Source organism: Hypomesus nipponensis, chromosome 5, assembly GCF_054491055.1.
Source record: "Hypomesus nipponensis isolate SF chromosome 5, ASM5449105v1, whole genome shotgun sequence".
Classification (NCBI taxonomy): domain Eukaryota; kingdom Metazoa; phylum Chordata; class Actinopteri; order Osmeriformes; family Osmeridae; genus Hypomesus; species Hypomesus nipponensis.
The window spans coordinates 13,023,193-13,048,618 of NC_140365.1; the positions used below are offsets into that span (position 1 = coordinate 13,023,193).

At 41.8% G+C, this 25,426-nt stretch overlaps 1 protein-coding gene across 3 annotated transcripts in view; it reads right to left on the minus strand.

Annotated features, from left to right (window-relative positions):
- tmem248 (transmembrane protein 248) overlaps positions 1-25,426 on the minus strand; it is a 130,744-nt gene that overhangs the window by 69,229 nt on the left and 36,089 nt on the right. For all 3 annotated transcript variants that reach the window (XM_084698144.1, XM_084698145.1, XM_084698143.1), the window contains exons 2-3: positions 4,665-4,823; positions 4,175-4,461 (exon numbers count right to left, since the gene is read on the minus strand). In XM_084698144.1, the coding sequence (XP_084554270.1) occupies positions 4,175-4,461; positions 4,665-4,823 (446 nt within the window). The remainder of the gene's footprint in view (positions 1-4,174; positions 4,462-4,664; positions 4,824-25,426) is intronic.

A 25,426-nucleotide genomic window follows, 5' to 3' on the forward strand; every position in this document is an offset into this window, starting at 1 on the left:
CCAGTTCAGCCAGCAAGGTATGACATGATTGAGGTTCAGGCAGGAGGACTCGGTACTGATTACTTGATCCTTTATTACACACGATACAATACATGTTTTGGCATAATAGTTCTGCTCGCAGTGGCTCCCTGCCATACCCAACGGAGACACCGTCTCGACATCCGAGCAGAGGGCAGCAAATGCATTCCCCCTACGAAAGAAACACAGAACCAAGGGTGGAGGCCTGGAGGCGGCGGTAGCAGACTGAAACAGTTGGCATCCTGTGTCGCACTAAGCAATGCAGAAGGCAGTGATATCCTGTTTAAATAGTCCGCCCTGCTAATAAGGTGTGCCCCTACTGCGTAATATGACGAGATGCTAGTGATGTGCTACGGTCTCGGAGTCTCCTGCATGAACCAGTTCTGCCTGATTAGCAAGCTATTTCTACTAAAGTTTTTTTAGTGATTGAATGGTAATGTAAGCTAGCTAAAAACAATGTTAGTTAGCTTGGCTAAACTTCATAGCAAAAGAAATCTACAAATCATATCAATCAAACTTTATTCAGACAAGGGGGGTGGTGGGAACATTTACAGTAAAGGTGAAATGGTATGCATTTGTCTGCCTTGAAGCTGCGTGCGCATCCTCATTGTTTGTAAACACAAGAACCCATCTACATGTAAAGATAACATCCAAGCTAGCAATTTCGCCAAATCTTATTGCAGTTTTGCACATGGACTTTACCAATGAACTAGGTTTTCTCATTAATTGAATAAGTCTTTCAATGATGGTTATAGTCAGGCATGAAAACGGGTCAGGGGTGATGAGAAGGATATGACCCCTCTAAAGGGGTCCGGGTGCATGCTCCCCCATAAGAACATTTTTAATATTCCATATTTTTAAGCATCAATCTGATGCATTTTTAGCTACATTTTTGCCAACCTGGGGAGAGCTGGGGAAACGTAACTTAAGCCATGAGTCAAAAATTATTATGGTCGCCTTACTAAGTATTATGCAAGCCATTTCATGCCAGCCTGGCACTGGGTCTAACATTTACAGTATATGAGGCACAATGTGGTAAGAGCACCACAAATGGCTTAATGCATAACCCCAACAAGAGATGGTGGACATAATGTAACTTAACTTGTCTACTCTTCCATCATGATTGACAGCCAATACAAGTACCAGCGTACTCTGAAGTCAAAATGCGTATCCGCTACACAAATTGCGTACAGGTTGGCAGGTCTGCTTATTGATGGAACGGCAAGGACGGACTGGGAGTAAAAATAGGCCCTGGACTTTGATCCAGACCGGCCCACCAGAACAAGTCCCGTATACGCCACCACAGCGAGCGCCTTGCTAATGCATGCAAATTCTGTGCCTGATGTGATGCTAGTTAGGGAGTTCCATGCTTAATGCGAGCGCGTTTTTGGGGCTTGAAACAAACAAACATAGCCGTTTGTCCAATTGGTAAAACGTTGTCTGGTGAAGGTAATTACGTTTACGTTTCTTAGCCTGGTTTTCCATCTTTATATTGTCTCAAATTAGCTTTCGATTTGTCAGTGTCACTGTTGTGTGTAAGCAGCACTAAGGGCTGCATACGTTCATTTGGAATTTTCCACCGGAGCTTTAGCTAGCTGGCTAACGTTGCGTTCTCTCCTGCTGTGTTCAATTACTCAATTCATCAAGCTGTAGCTAACGTTAGCCAAGTCTATGTCAACAGAGCTCCTGGGTAACTTAATGTAGATATAACAGAAAATATTAAAATGATTGAAACAATCATCATTCACCAAATTCAGTCAGGTAAATCGCAGAGGCCCGAAGTGCTTTCAGCTTCTGGTGGTGGTCTGCACTGGTGATGCAAGGCCCTTTGCGTTAATATTTCCATGCACTCGCGCTCCCTTCTGACACGCGCACCTGTTTGCAGTTCACTGAATATGAATACCCCCCCCCCCCCCCCCCAAAAAAAAAAAAAATCTACACGATTCACGTAGGTCACCTATTTTGGTTTCAAAACTGCAAATTTCGCCGAAAGGTGAGGGATTTTCATGTCTGTATAGTTGTTAAAACATGTACTAAATGAATAAAATCAGTTAAATTTAAAATCCAACAATAACTGTATAAAAGAGAGAATTCCAATCAAATCAGAAATGTGTTTAAACGTAGAGGTTTAAACGGCTACCACTGCCTAAACTGACATGCACCCACTCAAAGCAGTTTCAACAACCATTAGCACATTTACTTTCTATTTTTTGACTCTGCTCTTAATGCAAGACTATGTTTAAGTTATTGTCTGAAATTCTGTCACCAACTGTGTATGGAGGAACCCTCCCTCACCAAATTGCTTTGGTCATGCCTTCTTAAAAGTCTAGTCCTTAGTTTAATTGTGCCAAAGAAGAAGATTAAATGACAAAGCTGTGTTTGGTTGATTCAACTTAATAGTTCTTAAGAAGAAGACCTTCTGTTTCTTTTAACAGTAGAATTAGCTGTGGTCAAACTAGCCAAAGATTGGCTCCTAGGCCAAGGAGTGAAGGTGGGTGCTTGGTCAGCCCACCCTTTACAAAAACCTTCAAATGTGTGTCTCTCTGAGCTCATACGTGTGTCAAGGGGCCAGAATGTGTGTGTGAGCACGCATGCAGGGGAGACTTTATTAGAAAAAGCTCTAGCAATTAGCCAAGCATGCATATTTGAAATATTCACAATATATCTACTTTTCATCTTACAGTCAACTTTTTCTCAGATTTGTGTACTAAACATTCTCAAGAGTCTTCCTATGAACTTGTGATTGAATCAGAGTATCACTTTTTGACCGGCGGATGTGTAATAAATTAAATTAGCTTTATATCAATCATTTTTGGAGATATGAAGTTGCCTTTGCACATGGTAACATGTTGTAGTGTCTTCCTAGTCTGTGAAACAGATCAAGTCACTAGGTCAATGCGGCACTTATTTATGGACACATGAAATATGTGCAACAGTTGTAAAGTTTTAGTAAATGTTAATAATTTGGCAATTTTGTAATATATTGCTTATTGCTTCCCTCAGAATCGAGTCGATCGGACTTACGGAGGAGAAGAATTTTGTAGTTTTGGACAAATCTTTGTTGTACAGAAAAATCCAATATGGTGGCCGTTATAGGTTCTTGAGGCTTTTTTGTTTATCATGAGCTGTAAGGCATATATACAAAATTTTCGGGACTTATGGCCTAGCCTGGTCCTAACCAGACCCTCGTACATTTAATTTGTACAGAGGATCTGGGATTGCTCCATTGACAAGCGTTAACTTCCTTAAAGGCGGGTACTCTGTTGAAGTTTAAAACTATATCTGCACAGAGCCACTCTGATCTGCCATAACCAATCACTAGCGTTCACCTTAGCCTACTCCTTCACCACTACTGTAACGGAGCTAACTGTCGAAACTGGAAAATCAAACTTTTCCCGAACCCCGTGGGGAGGAGGGCCACAACATCATGACCACCAACAACATTTATTTTTTTAAGATTGTTGTTGCTCTGGCAAAAAAAAAAAGATATTCGGCAGCGTTGCCACAACGGACTGAATAGCTTCGCTCGCATCTTTCTCCGCCACCATTACTGAACTACAACTCAAACTAGCGCACGACATCAACGTCATTGTTCTCAGCCACTCCGTCTGAACCCCCTAAAAAGACAGACATCGATAGCCCCCAACTCAAGCCATGACAAACAGCATTTTGTTCTATCTTAGGGAGTCAGATGGCTGAGCGGTGAGCGAGTCGGGCTAGTAATCAGAAGGTTGCTGGATTGATTCCCCGCCGTGCCAAATGACGTTGTATCCTTGGGCAAGGCACTTCACCCTACTTGCCTCGGGAGGAATGTCCATGTCCTTACTGTAAGTCGCTCTGGATAAGAGCGTCTGCTAAATGACTAAAAATGTGAAATCCTGTAATTTACAACCTACAGAGTATACACTATAGATCCATGATCCAAAACCAATAGATCCATGAACAACATTGCAACATCAAAGGAAATGACTTACCTTAACACACAAATGGATACCTTGCATTTAGTAGGTTTTACAGAGTTAAGCAGCAATAAGTGACTTTAGATCATTTAAAATAGTTAAGGATATGTTCTTTCATGCAGGTGCAGATAAATGTATACCACTTATACAACCAAAGTCTATGTTTGCCCATTTAGTAGGCAAACACAACACCAAACCTACTTGTCAAGCCAACTTGCTGGCCCAGCACCATGGAATATAAGTGGGTGATATTGCGGGAGTAGCCCCCAAAAGGCCGCAGAGGGTCCAGGGTGAGGGTAATGGGCACTGAGATGTTGATGGTTCCCGAGTCTTCCAACAGTGGCGGAGTGCTAGAGCGTGCCTGCCCACTGGTCACCACTGTGCTTTCTGGCGTAGTGGACTCATTCAGACCATGCTTGAGCGTCTCATTCTCCGACACGCACAAATCCAGCTCATTGAAGCGTAGAAGGAAGGTGTTCCAGTCCTGGAAGTAGAAAAGTGCGTCATGCCAAGTATCTCAGGATATAATGATCAAAATACATCAAGAAGACACACGCTCAATGATGCTGTCCATCTATGGTTCTGGTTAGACATATCACATCGTGAAAAACTATCATATTTGTGCTGAGATTAAATGTATACGATTTTGCAATGAGGCAAGGTTGGTAGTGCATCTTTTCTCCCTACCTCAGTCATCTCAGGGGATTTGATCTCCTTAATTTTGAAGAAGTAGCCGATAGTTAGGAAGGCGATGGCCACAGCACTCACACTGACCATAAAGATGACCAGCGGTGGGCGGTTATTTATGTAGTTCCTCAGATTCTCCAGGGGATTTAACAAGTACATCTGTGTGTACACAGAAAAAACACACCATTGATGTAGGAATCTCTCACATGATCTGCTCTCTCTCATGTACAAGTCTCAACCAGACGTTTGTCCCTCAATATTAACAGAGACAATGATTAGAATTACTTAGAGGTAGGGCTGGACGATATGATGATATTGTTTGACAATAGAAAAACTTTTAATATTATGCTCTATTGTTTTGGCCAGTGTTTCACAAACTTTTTTTCTGGGGACCCATATTTTAAAAGTCACAAGCCTTCGCGACCCAAGCCAATAGAGATTATTCGTAAATCACAAAATAAAGGTGGATTTGACCATTATTGAACAATAATGAGGATATTTTACAGTTATTTTATTGTTATTTCAGAACTTGTATGCCTACTGCCATTGTTAATAAGCTATCTCAGACTGAGTGATCACTTCTCTCTGAACAATTGAACCAGCAATGTTTAAATAAGTTATCCAATAAGTGCCTAATTGGACATTAAATGTAGGCTATAAAAAAAAAACATATAGCCCATTTTTTCTTATTTTCAACATTCAATTGAACCAGCAATATTGGAACAAAATATGAAATAATTACAACATTTCAACTTTGCTAATGGGATAGCTGGGCCTGTCTGCCTTTTTGTAGTGCGTTTCAGTCCGTGGTGCAGGAGGAGAGCACAACACGCACACACTCTTTCAAATAGGGGAAGTTAATTTCCGGCCTAAAACATATATTTTATATAATTTTTCTAGTTCACTGGCTAGTTAACCCTTACGACACTAACCTAGCCTACTGTATGTATGTAGTATGAATGAATTAATGAATGAATGAATGAATGAAGGAACGATCAACGAAACAATATTAAACTCGAAGAAAATGTGGGAATTAGGTTCAACTGAAACAAGGCATGTGTATAATTGTATGAAATGTATTATGAAAACTTGCTAGCAACTTTGCAAAGCAAATACCAAGAAATAGGTTGCAGCAGCTCTTTCGATGGGACTGAGCTTGCATAGCTTCTGTGACTTTTTATAGTACAAAATTACTGTCAATCAAAAGGAGATGTCTTTCGACAGACCCTCCTATCATCACGCGGAAGCCCTGCATCCAGGCCAGCCCACTCCTCCATTCACCCCCACCTGAGCATCCATGGGCGGGACATAATTGCAGGATTTATCCAATGACCGTATAGTTTCGAAGCACTGAAAAAAACTGTTCAAAGCAGCCCCATTGAAGTCCACAGAAGCTGAGCTTCAACAGGGAAATGCACTGCGGCGCTAGGGGAATGTATGAGGATATCAGTCAGTTGACCTGCTAATATATGTAGCTGATTCTGAATGAACTCGTCTTCAATATGAACGTGTTCTAACTAGTGCTGTCAGTTTAACGCGTTATTAACGGCGTTAACGCAAACCCAAATTAATGGCGTCAATTATTTTATCGCGCGATTAACGCTCTTTTTGGCCTAGCAAACTTTGTAGTTTTTTCACATGCTGTTGCAACAACTACCGACGTTAGAAAAACTACAACACCACACCGGATCTAGCTAGACCGGAAACAAAACAACAGGCACGCCAAACACTCGTTTGGCTTGCAAGCTGGCTAAAGAGTAGTAGCAGAGCCCGTTTACGGATATTAGACATTCTCTGGTAGTAGGCTAACGTTACGTTTTGAGTGGATGACGAGCGCGAGATGCCGAAATGGATGCCAATAAGATTCTGAATGGAAAGTTTGCTTTTAAAAAGTTGCCAAATGGTTCTATTGACAAGACCAATGATCTGTGTGTTTTGTCGTTGTAAACTGAGCTATCATCGCAGCACGTCCAGTCTGATATACCACTTGATGGCCAAGCACACAGCTGATGCGAATTCTCTGCCCCCTCGTCAAAGCCAGGCGATTGCAATGTTGTTTAAAAATATATATATATTTGCACAAAGCAATCCGAACCACTTTTCTATGTTGATAAGAGCATTAAAATTTGAAAAAAGATTGTGACAAAAAGAAATCAGGGACATTTAAAATAGATAAAAATGTGCGATTAATTGTGATTAATCGCGAGTTAACTATGACATTAATGCGATTAATCGCGATTAAATATTTTTATCGTTTGACAGTACTAGTTATAACGCATTTAAAATGTTAAGACAATAGTAAATATTTAACCATTAATTGGATAGAAAGGTGGACTGGTCACTGCATGAGCTCACAACAGCCACTGTACACTGAGACATCCAAACAGGTTGCACCACAACAATTATTTGCACTCGCACAAACACTCCTGTAAGGACTTGGAAAGACGTCAGGTCGGCAAACATCTCCCTTTTGGCACACAACTTTGTGTGTTGTTTATTCAAGTAGGCCTACAAAGACAATACTTTTTGAACAGAAAACATAGCTAGCTATCCAGAACATAACTCACTGTGCCTTTAGAAGGTTTGAACCTGTCCAGTGAATTATGTAAAAGTAGTCTGCTACACTCCCAAATATATTTTGAGGTCGCACAGATTACATTTTGGGAGCATATGCGACCAAAATGGTTGCCATTTTCAGCCTTCAAAAGGGAAAGTACTTTTTATTTGTTGAGTAAAAAGAATTTGGCATTTCCATGTGGTCATTTTATATAAACTATTAATCTATTGAACTGACAGAAAACATGCCATATCGTGGTATCGGTATATGAGATTTTTGTAATATCGCACAGCCCTACTCAGAGGCATTTTGCTAAGGCTAACTGGAGAAGATAATGAACTCTAAACCAGTGGTTCCCAAACTTTTTTGGCTCACGTCACCCCTAAACATATCTCTCTCCATCCACGGCACCCCTATTTTTTACTTTTTACTGTCAACCTCCTTTGTGTCATATTTGTACTTTATGCCATTTGATTTGACCTTGTGATGTGTTGAATAAGATATAACTGCTTTTATTATAGGCATTACATTGAGAAAGTGAGGTTTATCTAATTTTGGTTATATTCAAATGAACCACTCTTTATGAATAGTGAACAGAATATAAACAGACAACGTCTGTCCCTGTCACAACTATATCACTGTCACCCTGAATCAGTAGCGAACCATGACTCTTAAACCTTGGCCCTCTGACCTAAATTACTTGTCTAGAAAAAACACGATACAGCGCGCACAGCATTAAGTCCTACATGAAATTGTGTTGGTCATTAAGCACTATTTGAGCCAGCCCTTGCGGCACTATTCACGGTAATTGTGCATAAGGTAATTGTGGATAATGACGTTGGGTTGGTACATATAGTTAGCCTACAGATTGACCGGTCATTCTGCATAACACTATAAAATATAGCTCTCAAAAGCTTTGGTTTTCTGCACAAAATTAAGTACTGGTGTAGATCTTCCTTTGCCGATTAACGTTAACTTCTCATTAAAAGTTAACCTAGAAAACGGCACATAACAAATGTAAAAAACTATGTCCACCTCACTAGCGGGAACGTTACTCGCAGCTTCACTTGTGAAGTGAACGAACAGGCTGGCTAGTTTATTAGGCTTCTGATCGCATTTCTCCCATATGTTTCTCCGATCCCACAGCGGACGGAACTTGTCATAATGTTAGCAATAACAAGGACCACCCATTAAGAGGAAAGATATGATTGGTCAATTTGACTGTCAATGGAAATTAGTCATTCATTGAATTTCTATCAAGCGGCCCTCTGTAAAATTCATAGCTGGACCACCAATCACAGAGCTAGCTGCATAGCATTTTCCTCCCAACAACGGAGGCAGCAAAATTCTGATAGGGTGACTCTGCTAAAGTTTGTGGCATTTTAGATTCAGCTAACAACTCGTCAATTAAAAAAACAAGCCTTTTGTGCCTTTACATACACGCATGGTAGAAAGCATACGTTCACTCTGTGTGGTATTCTGTGTTTAAAGTTTTTTAAAATATTCAATGTCTTTGTTCTGGTGTGCTGGGTGCTTGGTCTCCAGGTACCTTGCCATGGCTGCATTAGCCAACATCTCCCTGCAGACCAGGCTAATGGTGTGGGGCACGTTACCTACTGGAGAGTCGTTATGCCTCTTTTTTCTCTTTGCTGATTTTGATTCTGATGTCTGTTCCTGTGGAGGTGGATACATTCTCTTTAAAAACGTATCCATTGCCCCTACCTGCACTCCTCCATCTGCTGTCAATACGGAATAACAAACAAAGTCAACAAAAGAACTGTTGTTGTTGACAAAACTTATTACCCCAAAAATATTTAAATCAAAAGACATTCTGAAAAAAACATGTAATTTCTACGAATGAAAAAAAAAAAAAAAGCATAAATGTAATTTACAGATAAAGCAATCTTAACCGAATTGAATATTTTTGGGGCAAAGTTTGCAGCGAGATTCGTACCTGGAGCTGGGTACTGCTTGTAACCAACAGTGGAAATCGCTGTGATCTAGCCATAGGTGCGTTCGACTTCATGCAGCGCCGGCGTCGTCTGCAGCCGGCTACAGCGCTGCATGAAGTCGATGCATGTCGAACGCAACTCATGTCTTGTTTAGTCATGTAAACTTTCCCATTTTCCACACATAGCCAAATTTTAACTAACTCTGAGGAAGCGCAGACGTATTTTGCATGCAGGTATTGCAGTTATCACGGGATTTGTAGTTTTATCACCGCGTACGTACCAACACCAATAGGCTATCCTCCAGAAAGAAATACAACACACCGAACAGGCATCATTCTGCTGGTTTTGTTTGTAGCAAAGACTCGCTTTGTAGGCTACGACTCAATACTTTTTTGCTACCTTGTAACAACTTTCTGCAGCCTGCGTTTCTGGAAATTAACAAGGGTAAAACCTTTTTAAGACCTGACTAAATGAAATTTAAGACCTCGGATGAAAATACAGACGTTTTTAAGACGTTTTAAGGCCTTAAATTTAAAGTTCAGAATTTAAGACTTATTAAAACTTTTTAAGACCCCGCGGGAACCCTGTTCTTTCATTAAATGATCAAGCCTTGGCCCATTCCGCGGCACCCCGAACATGCGTCATGGCACCCACTTTGAAAACCCCTGCTCTAGACTATGGAGGACCAAACCTGCTATATTTATAAATGAATGAATAAAATAAATGTCCACATGCATGCATTGAGACAGAAATACATTAATAAATGTATTAATTAATGCACCATTGTCAATCAATAGTTACTTATAATTTACATGTATTTATGTATTTGTGTGTATTCATTCATTTATTCATTCATTCATTTCTGTATTCATTTATTCATTAATTCCTGTATTTCTGTATCTCAATATATTAATGAGATGTGTCAATCAAAAAAAGGTAGGCTGTATTTGACACACCATTGGCTAATCGTTTTCAACGCGTTGTATTCGATTATGTTAGCCTTACATCCATCCTTGCTGTCATGGACAACATACATCTAAAATTTAATTCACCATATATGATATTTGGATACACAAACATGTGATTAAGATTTTACTACATTAGTTGTGGGCTATAGCCTATCACTTAACACCCAACTTCCCTACGCTGAACGGCCAACCATGTAACCAGAAATTTGGGAAGATTGGCGACACAAGGTTAATCATCGAAGATGAGAAGTAGCTTAGTCCAACATGGAGTTGTATGGAGTTGTAATACACAAATAAATACATGAATGTAAATTATAAGTAACTATTGATTGACAATTGTGCATTAATTAATACATACATAGACACTGCTAGGAGATTAAAAGGAAGTAACAACTGACTCCACAGGGACACAGTGAATGCATGTACACCTCACGGAAAAGGCTCTTATACTACCATGGCTGGAGAATTGCATAGTAGTTGGAAGTGGTTTAACCCTTGTGCTACCTTTGGGTCATGGTGAACCTTCGGGTCATTGTGACCCACCGTCGTGTTGCGACAATTTTACCTCATTCACAGCGTAAAGGATAAAAGAAAATACTTAAGTTCATTTTTGAATTAGGTAAAATTGTCGCAACACGTGGGTCACAATGACTGAAAGATCACAATGACGCGAAGGTAACACAAGGTAAAGGAATGAAGTAATTGGAGCCTCCGCTTACCTTTTTCATCAAAGAGATGAACACACATCTCGTATAGCTCCATAGTGCAGTAGTGCGTGAGTACATCACTGAGCCTTTAAAGGTCACATGACATAACTTCATTTTAGGAGGTTATTTAACATTAATATGATTTCCCCTAGCCTGCCTTTGGTCCCCCAGTGGCTAGAATTTTCGATAGGTGTAAACCTAGTCCTGGGTGTTCTTCTCCGCCTTTAACAAAATGAAGGCTCAATTGCTCTGTTTGAAAATCTCCTCCTAGTGACGTAGATAGGAGCAAGATTACCTCCCCTCTCTCTGCTTTGCCCGTCCAGATCATCTGGCCCGCCCATGAGAAACTGAGCTACCACCGTGCAAGGGCGATACGGTTTTTCCTGGAGAGACATCATGGCGAGCAAACAAAAGAAGCATAACAGTTGCTAAGTGCTTGGATGTACAAATGCAAGCACAAATCTTTTTTTAGTTCCTTCATCCGAGCCTCTGCACAACCAGTATCTTAATTGTATTTCGCTGGAAATGCGCCGACACAACTTCCCAAAGTTTTGTATGTCTGTGCCAAACATTTCAGCCACTACTGTTTCCTCAACTTGAGCCAACACAAAGCTGCCCTTTCTGGATCATTACTAAATCCCCTTGGTCAAGCTACAAACCTTGGACAAGTAAGTTAAGTAACGCTATATAATTTTGTTGCTTTACTGTATATGGTTACCTAGCTTGCTACCCTTAGAATGTGGCTGTAACATTAGCTCTGCAGCTAACAGCTAAGTTACTGTTGCTAATGTAAAGATAAATGGCATCAAGTGTGTGTGTGAATACAAACGCTGTAACGCCAGTGTTGTACAGTTCTTTGTTATTTGGATAGCCGTTCTGCTGTTGGTGTTATGGCTCGCGATATCCGCCTTTCTCCTCATTCATGGGCGTCGCCGTAATGTAACTTGGGGGGGTCACGTCCCCCCCACTTAAAAAAAAAAGTTGTTTGGACCCCCCCATTTTTGCGATCTAAATATTAGTGCATGACTGGTCTACTAGTCCAGCGATCTTTCCATTGCTTCACAATCAAATCCGTTCCACTTTATCAGTAGGGAGAATACCCATAGCAATATAATTCCACTCCACGTTTTATAGACAAATGGCATCACGCACGCAGATTCAACTCCCATACTCTTTGATTGACGCATCGCGCTTACAGCTAGGACTTCAGACATGACTGTTCCACAGACGAGATGGACATAAGGAGGTTTTTTTCGAGGAAGAGGAAAGTAAGTCAGAGTTGCCCAAGTTTTCCCTTCAATGGCCAAAGCACCCTTATGAGACATTCTCTGACTATAATAACATTAGTTAGCGTTATGTCACAAAGATCCTTCTGCAAACATTAGGATTATAGCTAGCTAAATAAGCAAGCTTTTTACCTACATCTAGCACTAGGCAATAGCATACTTTATTTAACCAGTACAAGTGGAACAGCATTTGTTGATTTCTTAATCTGGGTCTGAAATATGTTGTGCTTTTGGCCGTGTTCAGACCTAGGCGTCTGTTTCAGGCAGAACGAGATAACAAGCATGTTTTTTCCAAGTAGCTACACAATAAATTGCTGGTGTTTTTTTTATTGCCATAACAACCATGAGCTAATCTGGAGTTAACCTTAGCTAACATGCTAGTTTTTCTAACAACTGGAAAAAAAGAAAAACCCTTTATTTCAGAATTGTCTTCCAAATTTAACAAGGTTGCTTAACTTGTAATTTAGGCAATTTGTAGCATTTCATTACTACATGTTAGTCTGTAACATGAAGGCAAAACTGATTCAACCATTAAAACCATATATCCTCTGAAAGCTTATACCCTCAGGATGTTATCTAATGAGACAAGAGACACGTCCTTCTTTCCATATTAGTATACTGGCCATGCATAATAAATTCGGTATTGGTAAATGGAGTATATGGCTTATACCTTTTTGGGCTGTGCCCAGGGGCGCCATATAGGGGGGAAAAGTTAGGACGATTCTTAGGGCCCCTTACTGACAGGGGCCCCAACAAATAGAAAAACTAATAGAAATGATAAAATATAAATATATATTTTCTTTTTCATGGGGCCCAAAATTCCTGGCGGCGCCCCTGGCAGTGCCATTTAGGGAAACGGATTCAACCACCTAACCCATGTATTTTCTGACAGCTTACATCCTAAGGATGTAATCTGTGGAAAAGACTACTGGTTTGAACACACATTTGACCATTTCTGAACTGTCCAGTCATGCTTTAGGTAGATGCATACATTTTTTATGTAGCCTACATAATTATTAGGCTTCTAAACCTATACCAATTGTGAATTTGATACGCTGATAACATGATTTACATTTCAGAAATCTTCATATGAACAATCTACATTAATCTACAAAATATGAAAGAATGCTCAATGCATCTCCATGTCTCCTGATATAGCCTAGGTCAGGGGTAATCAATTGGAAACTCAAAAGGTCCACTCACCAAATTTCCATTCAGTCGAGGGTCCGGAACGGATCATGGTTTATTTTTCTGGCCCTTACCTCTCCCATTGACTCCCATTCAAAATTGACTTAAGTTTACTAGGCACAGTGCCTGTGCCCCTGGGCATCTTTCTCCTATAGACCAGAGTTCTGGGGGTAATTTTGTTCATTGTCTATTAGTGACGTTTCACGTTGGGTCTACCACTTTTGACAAGGGCAACTGTCTAATTGCAGATTAAACAAATCGGTTTTGTGCTCCCCACCGGCAACACAAATGCGTTCTTGTCAGTCCATTCTCTCTGAAATTTGTATGCGATTTTTAAGAATCAACTTTTCGCTGGGGTTTGTCACGCCATTATTTTTGCTAAGGAAGAACAAGTAGGCTAGCTACCGTTAGCAAATTAGCCCTAACCCTAACCCTGCGTTGTTTGAATGACACACACAACCTGCGTGACCCACAGAGGTTGCGGCCAACGTTGAGTGAGTGAGTTGTCATGGTGATTGCTATTACAGCTCCTGATTTGATCTTTGGATTGGACACAGAAGATAGAAACCACATCTAGTAGGAAAACCATAGACATAATAAATAGCATAAAGGCTATAAAACATTTTCCGGTTAAAATGGAAACGTTCCGTCAAAATGAATTAATTCCATTGGCTAATAATATATCTAAAGGTCCGGGTCCGGATAGGGAGCCACCTGGGTCTGGACTCGGACCGCGGTCCGCCATTTAGTGACCCCTGGCCTAGGTGGTTGAGATTGAGAGTGAGTCAGAGGCAGCATGCAGGGGCAGTGGAGACAGCTCTGTTACTGAGGTGAGTGCTGAAAGGTGACAGGTAGTTGAAGATGTCCCATTGCTTATTGGGAAGTTTAGTTTTCAAAATATTTAAATGTCCAGCCCCTCAGTATAGTATGTAGACTATAACAACTATGGTAGTAATAGTTGTGGTAAATGCACCAGAATGAGGGAAAGTGCATCTACATCTTTAAAAAAACTGGTCGAAAATTGGACCCCCCGGCAAAATGTGTCCCCCCCACTTTCAAAATGCTGCTGACGCCCATGTCTTCATTGACATGAATATGAGTGTGCACTTCTGCAAACTATGGAGATCAGATGAGAATGGCTAAATTTGAGGCGTCTTACAGCAACGGGGGCTACGAGCCATTGCGATACATCCGTTGTAAACATTAGCGCATGTTGCCGCCCGTTTCCTTATTAGCATTTAAAGCTACAGACACAGAAACAGCGCGTTTGAGTTCGGTAAAGTTGGCATGACATTCACACATTCAAACTTCCGGGATCAATAACTCCATATCGAAATGTTATTAAATCACAAATAACACATATTTCGTACTGTAGTAAGGTAAACAACAAGCTACAAAGTCATTTCCATCAAAACGAGCCGTCCTGCAACCTGAAGAAATAACATTGGTCTCTACGAGCAGCCGGCAGTAAGACGAGCGCTTAGGGACCGTCTACAAACTACAACAGCGAAAACAGATACAACAAAAATATTTATTAATTAAATGTTTAAATAAGGTAGTTTTTCCAAACTTACCTCAATTATAATTTGTCTCCTGCTGGTTGTACTACAGCACTTACTTAAAAAAAAAAAAGCATAATCCTGTTTTTGGGGAATATTTTTTGCCTAAAACGTTTAATAGCTTAATCATTAAACACAGTTGTGTCTTTAAACTTTCCTCACACACAAATAGTCTTATGTTGGTTGTACTACAGCACTTACTTTTCAAAAATAAGCATAATTATAATTTTGGGGAATATGTTTTGCCAAAAGCGTTTAATAGTTTAATCATTGAATACAGTTGTGTCTTTAAACTTTCCTCACACATCAATAGTCTTATGTTGGTTGTACTACAGCACTTTTCAAAAATAGGCATAATCCAATTTTTGGGGAATATTTTTTGCCCAAAACGTTTAATAGCTTAATCATTAAACACAGTTGTGTCTTTAAACTTTCCTCACACACAAATAGTCTTCTGTTGGTGGTACTACAGCACTTTTCAAAAATAGGCATAATCCAATTTTTGGGGAATATTTTTTGCCCAAAAACGTTTAATAGTTTATTCATTAAATACAGTTGTGTCTTTGAACTTTCCTCACACATCAAAAGTCTTATGTTGGTTGTACTACAGCACTTACTTTTCAAAAATAGGCATTATCCTATTTTTGGGGAATATATTTTTTGCCAAAAACGTTTAATAGCTTAATCATTAAACACAGTTGTGTCTTTAAACTTTCCTCACACACAAATAGTCTTCTGATGGTTGTACTACAGCACTTACTTTTCAAAAATAAGCATATACCTAATTTTGGGGAATATCTATTGCCAAAAACGTTTAATAGCTTAATCATTAAACACAGTTGTGTCTTTAAACTTTCCTCACACACAAATAGTCTTATGTTGGTTGTACTACAGCACTTACTTTTCAAAAATAGGCATAATCCTGTTTTTGGGGAATATTTTTTGCCTAAAACGTTTAATAGTTTATTCATTAAATACAGTTGTGTCTTTGAACTTTCCTCACACATCAATAGTCTTATGTTGGTTGTACTACAGCACTTACTTTTCAAAAATAGGCATAATCCTATGCATAATCCTATTTTTGGGGAATATTTTTTGCCCAAAACGTTTAATAGTTTATTCATTAAATACAGTTGTGTCTTTAAACTTTCCTCACACACAAATAGTCTTATGTTGGTTGTACTACAGCACTTACTTTTCAAAAATAGGCATAATCCTATTTTTGGGGAATATTTTTTGCCCAAAAACGTTTAATAGTTTTATTATTAAACACAGTTGTGTCTTTAAATTTTCCTCACACATCAATAGTCTTATGTTGGTTGTACTACAGCACTTACTTTTCAAAAATAGGCATAATCCTATGCATAATCCTATTTTTGGGGAATATTTTTTGCCCAAAACGTTTAATAGTTTATTCATTAAATACAGTTGTGTCTTTAAACTTTCCTCACACACAAATAGTCTTATGTTGGTTGTACTACAGCACTTACTTTTCAAAAATAGGCATAATCCTATTTTGGGGAATATTTTTTGCCAAAAACGTTTAATAGCTTAATCATTAAACACAGTTGTGTCTTTAAACTTTCCTCACACACAAATAGTCTTATGTTGGTTGTACTACAGCACTTACTTTTCAAAAATAGGCATAATCCTATTTTGGGGAATATTTTTTGCCAAAAACGTTTAATATATGTCATAATTACAAAGCGTCATGTATCCAAAACTCCACACATAAAAGCCCCCCTGCTGGTTTTACTACATCATTTGACATTTGTTGCCAAAAATACTGAATAATTGAATAATTATGTAGAATAATGTCTCCACATCGACTTCACACATAGGTGGTTTGTTGTTGGATGACAAAGCCATTCTGGTAAATTTAAATAATTTTCATATGGTTAATGTAATAGATCATAGGGCTGTCCGTCCTGCTGAGTTCATCATTGGCAGGAAGCTCCCAGCCCTACAGGACACCTACCACACACGATGCCTCAAGATAGCTGGCAGGACTCTAAGATACTGTTACGACCCATCCTTCAGTCTTTTGCCCCGTTGCCTTATAGCAGGCGATACCGAAGCATTCGATCGGATTTACGGTTAGTTTAGGTTATTATGTGTTTTAAGAGGTTTAGTATAGTGTATTGAATATTGTATATTATTTGTATATTAGGATGTTTTAATGTTATCTTATTATAGATGTAATCTATGTTTTGTGTGCTTGTGTATGTTATGTTATGCCAGGTTGCTTTGCGTTGTCTTGTCCTACGAATTTCAGATTTCAGTGCCCTGACCCTGTGTTGTTTTGCGCATCTGATAAAAAAAGACTTGAACTTGAACTTTCACTGTGTGCACATCCATGCAAAAATACACTGCATAGATAAATAATACTAAACTTCAGGGCATAAACTATTGCTATTTGACACCAATGAAATAGTGTGTTTGTCATTACAAGGAAATGTTTTCATCTGCTTGAAGAAGACTTTGCTGATCAAAACATTTCTTTATTAAGAAAATAAACTATCTAATTGGTAACCAGTGTGCAAACCTCCTTTCTGCCCTCCTAATAGATCATCTCATCACTGCAAGGCCACTGTGATTAAACTAATGGAATGAAGGATGCATAGGGTGACAAAGTCACAAACCAATCAGGAAAAACCTTCAATTAAGTTCTACCTGCAGTGATCATATATCATCAGGAGTATCAAGGGGCCATATACTGCACACTTTGATCTCAAGTGGGCCAGACCAGGAAAATCATAGCATAATAATGCATACATAACAACAATATTTCTTGATGTTTAAATCATTGGTAAAGGTTTTTTATGATAAACCCTACCCTATTTTAAGGTCTTTCTACAATAAACCAGAAACATAAAGATCAAAAACTCAGATATCAGCCCACTGTTTATCTGCCTGGGCTCTCCTCTGCTGATTCCCTTGCTTTGTGACGCGTTTGACGTCAAACGCTTCACTAAGCGAGCAGCGAGCGCTGCTGCCTGTGGCAATGAGCGCTTCTGCCTAAGGAGCAGACATCGCATTTAAAGTTTTTGAAGCAATTACTGGATCCAGTAAAACAATATAAACGTTTGTACCCATAAACCTCCATATTCTTAATAGACTTTTGGATTCAGAATAGCAGTTACTTTTATAGAAATGCAATTAATGTCTTTCTGTAATTTTCAAACTTAGCAAAGACATCTGACGGGCTTAAGCCATTGCGGCCGTATGTTTGATATCTCTGCATTAGATCATGACCTCACTGCAGGTTCACTCCCTTTATAACCAACGAAATGAAGAGTGCACAGGGTGACAATGTCACCAGCCAATCAGGAGCAACCTTCAATTATGTTTTGCAACGATTATCTGCAGTAATCACACATTATATTAGTTTTACTGCAAAACCACCAAGATGGTTGGACGATTTTCCACAACTCCCGTTCCATGGTTATATGTAAGTTATCTTTTAATAGTTGTATCTTTTTTATTTTATTTTCATTGTAGTTAACCCCTGAGAATGTTTTTTTTCTTTTCTTCTAAATAGTATTTTTGTATTCTGTTTATTGCCTTTATTGATAAGACAGAGTAAGATAGAAAAATGGGGTTAGAGAAAATTAGATTTGTTTGTTTCTTTTATTGCCTTTATTGATAGTTTGGATTAAAGTGTGAGATAGAGAGGGAATGACTTGCAACAAATGGCCTTAGGTCAGACAAGTCTGCAACAAGGACTGAGCCTCTGTGTATATAAAACGTTTTTGATATTTCTGTATACTGAGGTCCTTAAACACTCCTGGAATTGCATAAACTGGATATGAATGGAAAGTTAAGACTGATGAAGATGATTTTAAGCAAAATTGTAACCATTCTTATTATCCTTGAAGTATTCATTTCATTGGAGTGAGTCACTTTTTAAAAACTTGGCCTTAGTGTATATATTGACCTATTGTGATAACCACAGTCTCATTAAACTTTATAAGCACAAAGTGCAGACATATAGCATTTAGACAGTGTATTGCTTTTATGCATTGAGAATGAGATTGTAGGGGGGCTGGTTCTGTCCAACGTATGTGATGGAGGGGTGTCTATGTCGCTCAACTGGTTGTGCAACCAGTACCCCCATGTACAGAGGCTCAGTCCTTGATGCTGGAGCAGCAGCTGCGGGTTCAATTCCGAGCTGCAGCACTTTGCTGGATGTCATTTGCCTTTTCTCTCCCTTTTCATGTATTCAACTGTCAAATAAAGGGCTAATATGCCCAAAATATAATTCTTAAAATAAAAAAAGTATTTCATACAAAATTACATCATGAACTTTCAACCTTGTTAGCAGTTCTGTAGTGGTAGAAACATTTTAAATTTACAGTATAGTAGAGGATAGTTTCAAACCCAAAATTGCTCCAACAGAGACATAATTTAACATACTAAAACGCACTTTATATGTGTTACGACCCCCAGTCTGTGGTGTTCTGTGTTGTATTTGTGTGTGTGTTCCCTGCTGTACTGTCTGTTCCCCATAGGTGGCGCGACTCAAACCATCAACACCTATGCATGACTCCTCCTCTCCATAATCCGGTTCACCTGGTTCCTGTCGTCAACCATCCCTCCACCAGTATATATTGTGCCACTCTGTGTTTGTTTGGGGGGGGGAATAAGTCGTTGGCTGTGTTGTGTGTGGGTAAGGCCTGCTTTGTGTTTCGTTGTGTGGATTCCCCTCTGTGCTAACCATTGTCCTTCTGACTTGTTTTTCTTGTCTTGTTGTGTTGAGTCACTTTGTTTGTAGTGTTAAGTGTTGTTGTCCAGAACGTTTTCTTGTTCTTTTGTTCAGGGACTGGGGAGTAGTTTAGAGCTGCCCCGGGGTATACATCACCCGTAGGAACTTACTGTTTATATACACTAGCTAGACCTGGGCAGACCACCGCTGTATTTTTGGGTAGGACACCTCATTCGCGTGTCAGTTGCTTTGTGTTTAGTTGTGGGACCTTTATGTTGATTTATTTTCTTTGGTCCTGTCCAGCCCTCCCCTTTACCCTGTTTATTATTTTCCCCATTACCATTATTATTTACCATACCGTGGTGGCAAAATAAAGCCTTAACATTCCATTTGTTTGTGTCCTTGATCGCTTTCCTTGCTCTGCGTACCCTTTACTGGCCTTTGAGAGTCTCTGAGCAGCGGCAGTGGTCAGGTTCCCTCCGTTACAGGCTTAGGCTTTTAACAATTGGGGGCTCGTCCGGGATCTTGACTTTCTGCTGCTCAGACATCTTACTGGTCGAGGCGTGGTGTTTTGGGTGTGAGTAAAGCTCTGTGTGAAGTGTTTTGTAGTGCCATTAGGAGTGTAACATGGCGGCGTCGGCTGTTTCAGCATTTGTTGATGACCCGTCTTATTCAGATCTGTCAGGGCTGCGTAAAGCGGACCTGTTAGCGATCGCGGATCACTTTGGCATCGCAGTCAGGAAACAAGCTCTCAGGGCCGAAGTCCTGGCAGTTGTTACTGGTGGTTTGTTAGAGCAAGGGGTTGTTACGATGGGGGAAGAAGGCGAGAGCGAGGAGGAAGATGTGGAAGGCAAAGAACAGCTAAGGTCTTCTCCCGCACGGTCGGTGGAAGTGGAGGTTGAGGGTCCTCTCCCTGCTCCTCGAACGCTGCCAAAATACAACCCCGGTTCTCCTGTTTTTCCTGGTTTGGGGGAGGCGGAACAGCTCAGCCTTCGTCTCTCCCGTCTCGAGGGCGAGCTAAGGGAGCAGGCAGACAGGAGGACATTTGAGTTGGAGTTATAGATCAAGAAACTGCAAATACAGGCAGAAAAGGAAATCCGGATTCGACAGATGGAGCTAGAGGCGGGGATGGGCGGATCACCGTCACCTAGCGGGTTCGGACATTTTGATGTCAGCAAAAATATTGCTTTGGTGCCCCCCTTCAGGGAAGCTGAGGTAGACAGCTACTTCTCGGCTTTTGAGAGGGTGGCAGGAGCTCTGAAATGGCCCCAAGAAGTGTGTGGCCGTTGCTGTTACAGTGCAGGCTTACCGGAAAGGCTCAGGAGGTAGTGGCCTCCCTGTCCCTAGAAGACAGTCTCAATTATGATGTTGTAAAAGCCACAGTGTTGCGCTCGTATGAACTGGTCCCTGAAGCTTACAGACAGCGTTTCAGGAACCACAGAAAGACAACCAATAAGACGTATGTAGAGTTCGCCAGGGACAAAGAGTCCCTTTTTGATAAATGGTGTTCTGCCAGTAAGGCCACAACCCTGACAGAGGTGAGGGAACTAGTCTTGCTGGAAGACTTTAAGAATCACCTGCCTGACCGTATCGTAGTCCACCTTAATGAGCAGCGAGTGGCGTCCATGGCTCAGGCGGCCGTCTTAGCAGAGGAATACGCCTTAACCCATAAGACCGTGTTCTCCAGTCCCCAACCTGTAGTGTCGTCCCGTTACGCTCGTCCTCAATCGGCCGAGGGGTCTAAGAAAACTGAAGGTAGAGAGTGCTTTTACTGCCACCGGGTGGGGCATGTTGTGGTTGACTGCCCCACCTTAAAAAACAAGCAGAGATCGCCTCCACGTAGACCCAAGGAAGTGGGGTTAGTCCAGTCATTTAGCTTTACAGCTAAAACCCCTTTGTCAGAAGACAGTTACACGCCCTTTATGTCCACCGGTTGGGTGTCCTTGACAGGTGACCAAAAGAGTAGGCATCGTGTGGCTATTCTGAGGGACACAGGGGCTGCGCAGTCCCTGATCCTTGCCAGTGTGTTGCCTTGTTCAGACAGCACTGCTGTAGGCACAAAGTTGGGAGACCTAGTGAATCTAGGAGATTCTGTCTTAGAGTATGCTCCTGTGTCAAGGGAGAGCGAGGCACCCATAAAGGCTGCCAGGGTGGAGAGCACCCACTTAGGGGATGTCTTGTTGTCCGCTACAACCTCCAATGTGGTTGAGGCCCAAAAGGGGGATGGTAGTTTGGCGACATGTTTTCGATCTGTTGTTTCCCTTGAGGAAGCAAAAGCCAGTAAGAGAGCGTACTACGTGGACAATGGTGTACTGATGCGCAAATGGAAAGCGAATGACGTAGATGACGACTGGAGCACTGTGTCACAGGTGGTGCTTCCTACGTTGTATAGACAGCAGGTCCTGTCTGTGGCTCATGACCCGGCATGGTCTGGCCACTTGGGGATCTCAAAAACGTACGACCGAATTCTCCGACACTTTTTCTGGCCTGGGTTAAAGTCTGATGTTGTAGAGTATTGCAAAACGTGTCACGTGTGTCAAATCATGGGTAAGCCCAACCAATCCGTTCCACGCGCTCCTCTCTGTCCAATCCCAGTGGTGGGGGAGCCATTTGACAGGATTATTGTGGACTGTGTGGGCCCGTTACCAAAAACAGGGTCGGGAAACCAGTTTCTGTTGACCATAATGTGCTGTGCTACTCGCTTCCCTGAAGCCGTTCCGTTACGGAACGTCACTGCTAAGACCGTGGCCAAAGCGCTCATCAAATTCTTTACTACTTTTGGTCTTCCTAAGGAGATCCAAACTGATCAGGGAAGTAATTTCATGTCCAAACTGCTGTCACATGTGTTGCGTAACCTCTCCATCCGCCACCAGACATCAAGCCCTTACCATCCAGAAAGCCAGGGTGCGTTAGAGCGCTGGCACCAAACGCTAAAATCAATGCTTCGTAAGTATTGTCTGGAAACGGGAGGTGGTTGGGACGAGGGAGTGCCGTATGTGGTGTTTGCTGTTAGGGAGGCAGTACAGGAGTCTTTGGGTTTCAGTCCTGCCGATTTAGTGTTCGGACATACCCCGAGGGGTCCGTTGAAGGTGCTTAAGGAGAACATCCTTTCGTCCAAGTCACCTACAAGTGTGCCAAAGAACGTGTACAACTACGTACACGAGATGCGTAACCGTCTCCATGACGCGTGTGAATTAGCACACCAATCTCTCTTGTCGGTCCAGACAAAAATGAAGAAACGTTACGACAAGACGGCCAAAACCCGCGAGTTTAGGGAAGGGGACAAGGTCCTAGTGTTACTGCCGGTACAAGGCTCGTCTCTGTCCGCTCGATATACTGGTCCACACGTGGTGGAGAGAAAGTTGAGTGACACTAATTATGTTGTGAGAACGCCAGAGCGAAGGCGCTCGTCAAGGCTCTGTCATGTGAACATGCTAAAAGAGTATTATGTGCGTAAACCTCTGTTGCCCAGTGTCCAAGTTCCGGCTGTAGTTGCTACTGCGGTACTGTGCTCGGACTCCCTGGAGGACGATCAGGAGGATGGGTTGGAGCCAAAGACCGCTCATGTACAAGGCGAACGGTTGAGCAATTCGGAAAGTCTGAAAGTCTTGCCGTCCATAATGCCACATTTAGACCGCCGTAAACAAAACGAACTGATAGCGGTTATCCTAAACTTTCCTGAGATCTTTAAGGATGTTCCTACCCGAACCACGGTGCTGGCACACGACGTGGATGTAGGGGGTGCTGCTCCGATTCGACAGCACCCATACAGAATCAACGCCCGTAAGCGGGAGCTGATGAGGAAAGAGACAGGGTACTTATTGGAGCATGACATGGCAAAACCCAGCAGTAGCCCGTGGAGTTCACCCTGCATCTTGGTACCAAAGCCAGACGGCACGGCTAGACTCTGTACAGACTACAGGCGTGTCAATGCGGTCACCGTGCCCGACTCTTTTCCGATGCCGCGCATTGATGACTGCGTTGACACAATCGGGTCTGCTACTTACGTGAGTAAATTGGACATGCTGAAAGGTTACTGGCAGGTTCCTTTAACAGAACGTGCCTCGAAAATCTCAGCGTTTGTCACGCCAGACACGTTTTTGCAGTACAAGGTCATGGCATTCGGCATGCGTAATGCACCAGCTACGTTTCAGAGGCTAGTGAATAAGGTGCTCGCTGGGGTGAAGAACTGTACTGCTTACCTGGATGATTTAGTGGTTCACTCCTCTACTTGGGATGAACATGTCTCCACTCTGCAGGTGGTGTTTGAGCGGTTACAGGCTGCTTCCCTAACAGTGAATTTGGCTAAGTGTGAATTCGGAAAGACAACTGTGACCTATCTGGGAAAGGAGGTGGGTCGTGGACAGGTGCGCCCTGTGGCAAGGAAAGTTGAGGCTATCAGTCAGTACCCAGTGCCCGCTTCCCGTCGCCTGCTACGCTGGTTCTTGGGTATGGTGGGTTATTACAGAACGTTTTGTAAGAACTTTTCGTCCGTAGTAGCCCCGCTGACCACTTTGATCAGCCCAAAGGTGCCCTTTAAGTGGACGCCTGAAAGCCAGACTGCCTTTGAGATGGCTAAGTTGTTGTTGTGCTCTGCCCCAGTTTTGGCAGCTCCGAATTTTGACAAACCTTTCAAACTGGAAGTGGACGCCTGTGTGGTGGGGGCAGGTGCGGTGCTCCTACAGGAGGACGATGAAGGCGTTGATCGTCCTGTGTGTTTTTTCTCCCGCAAGTTTAACCCTTGTCAGGCCAGATACTCTACTGTCGAACAGGAAACCTTGGCATTGCTGTTAGCATTACAGTTCTTTGAGGTGTACGTTGGTTCGACGGCCATGCCTGTCGAAGTGTATACTGACCATAATCCTTTGGTTTTTCTGAACCGGATGTACAACCACAACCGTCGCCTTATGCGGTGGGCTTTGGTTGTACAAGGCTACAACATCAAGATATGCCATATCAAGGGCACTGACAATGTGGTGGCTGACGCCCTGTCGCGGGTGTGGGAGAGGCCTTAGACTGGGGTCTGTCGTGTTAGTATTCACACCAACCTGATGGTTGTGTTCTTTTGGTGGGGGCGTGTTACGACCCCCAGTCTGTGGTGTTCTGTGTTGTATTTGTGTGTGTTCCCTGCTGTACTGTCTGTTCCCCATAGGTGGCGCGACTCAAACCATCAACACCTATGCATGACTCCTCCTCTCCATAATCCGGTTCACCTGGTTCCTGTCGTCAACCATCCCTCCACCAGTATATATTGTGCCACTCTGTGTTTGTTTGGGGGGGGAATAAGTCGTTGGCTGTGTTGTGTGTGGGTAAGGCCTGCTTTGTGTTTCGTTGTGTGGATTCCCCTCTGTGCTAACCATTGTCCTTCTGACTTGTTTTTCTTGTCTTGTTGTGTTGAGTCGCTTTGTTTGTAGTGTTAAGTGTTGTTGTCCAGAACGTTTTCTTGTTCTTTTGTTCAGGGACTGGGGAGTAGTTTAGAGCTGCCCCGGGGTATACATCACCCGTAGGAACTTACTGTTTATATACACTAGCTAGACCTGGGCAGACCACCGCTGTATTTTTGGGTAGGACACCTCATTCGCGTGTCAGTTGCTTTGTGTTTAGTTGTGGGACCTTTATGTTGATTTATTTTCTTTGGTCCTGTCCAGCCCTCCCCTTTACCCTGTTTATTATTTTCCCCATTACCATTATTATTTACCATACCGTGGTGGCAAAATAAAGCCTTAACATTCCATTTGTTTGTGTCCTTGATCGCTTTCCTTGCTCTGCGTACCCTTTACTGGCCTTTGAGAGTCTCTGAGCAGCGGCAGTGGTCAGGTTCCCTCCGTTACAGGCTTAGG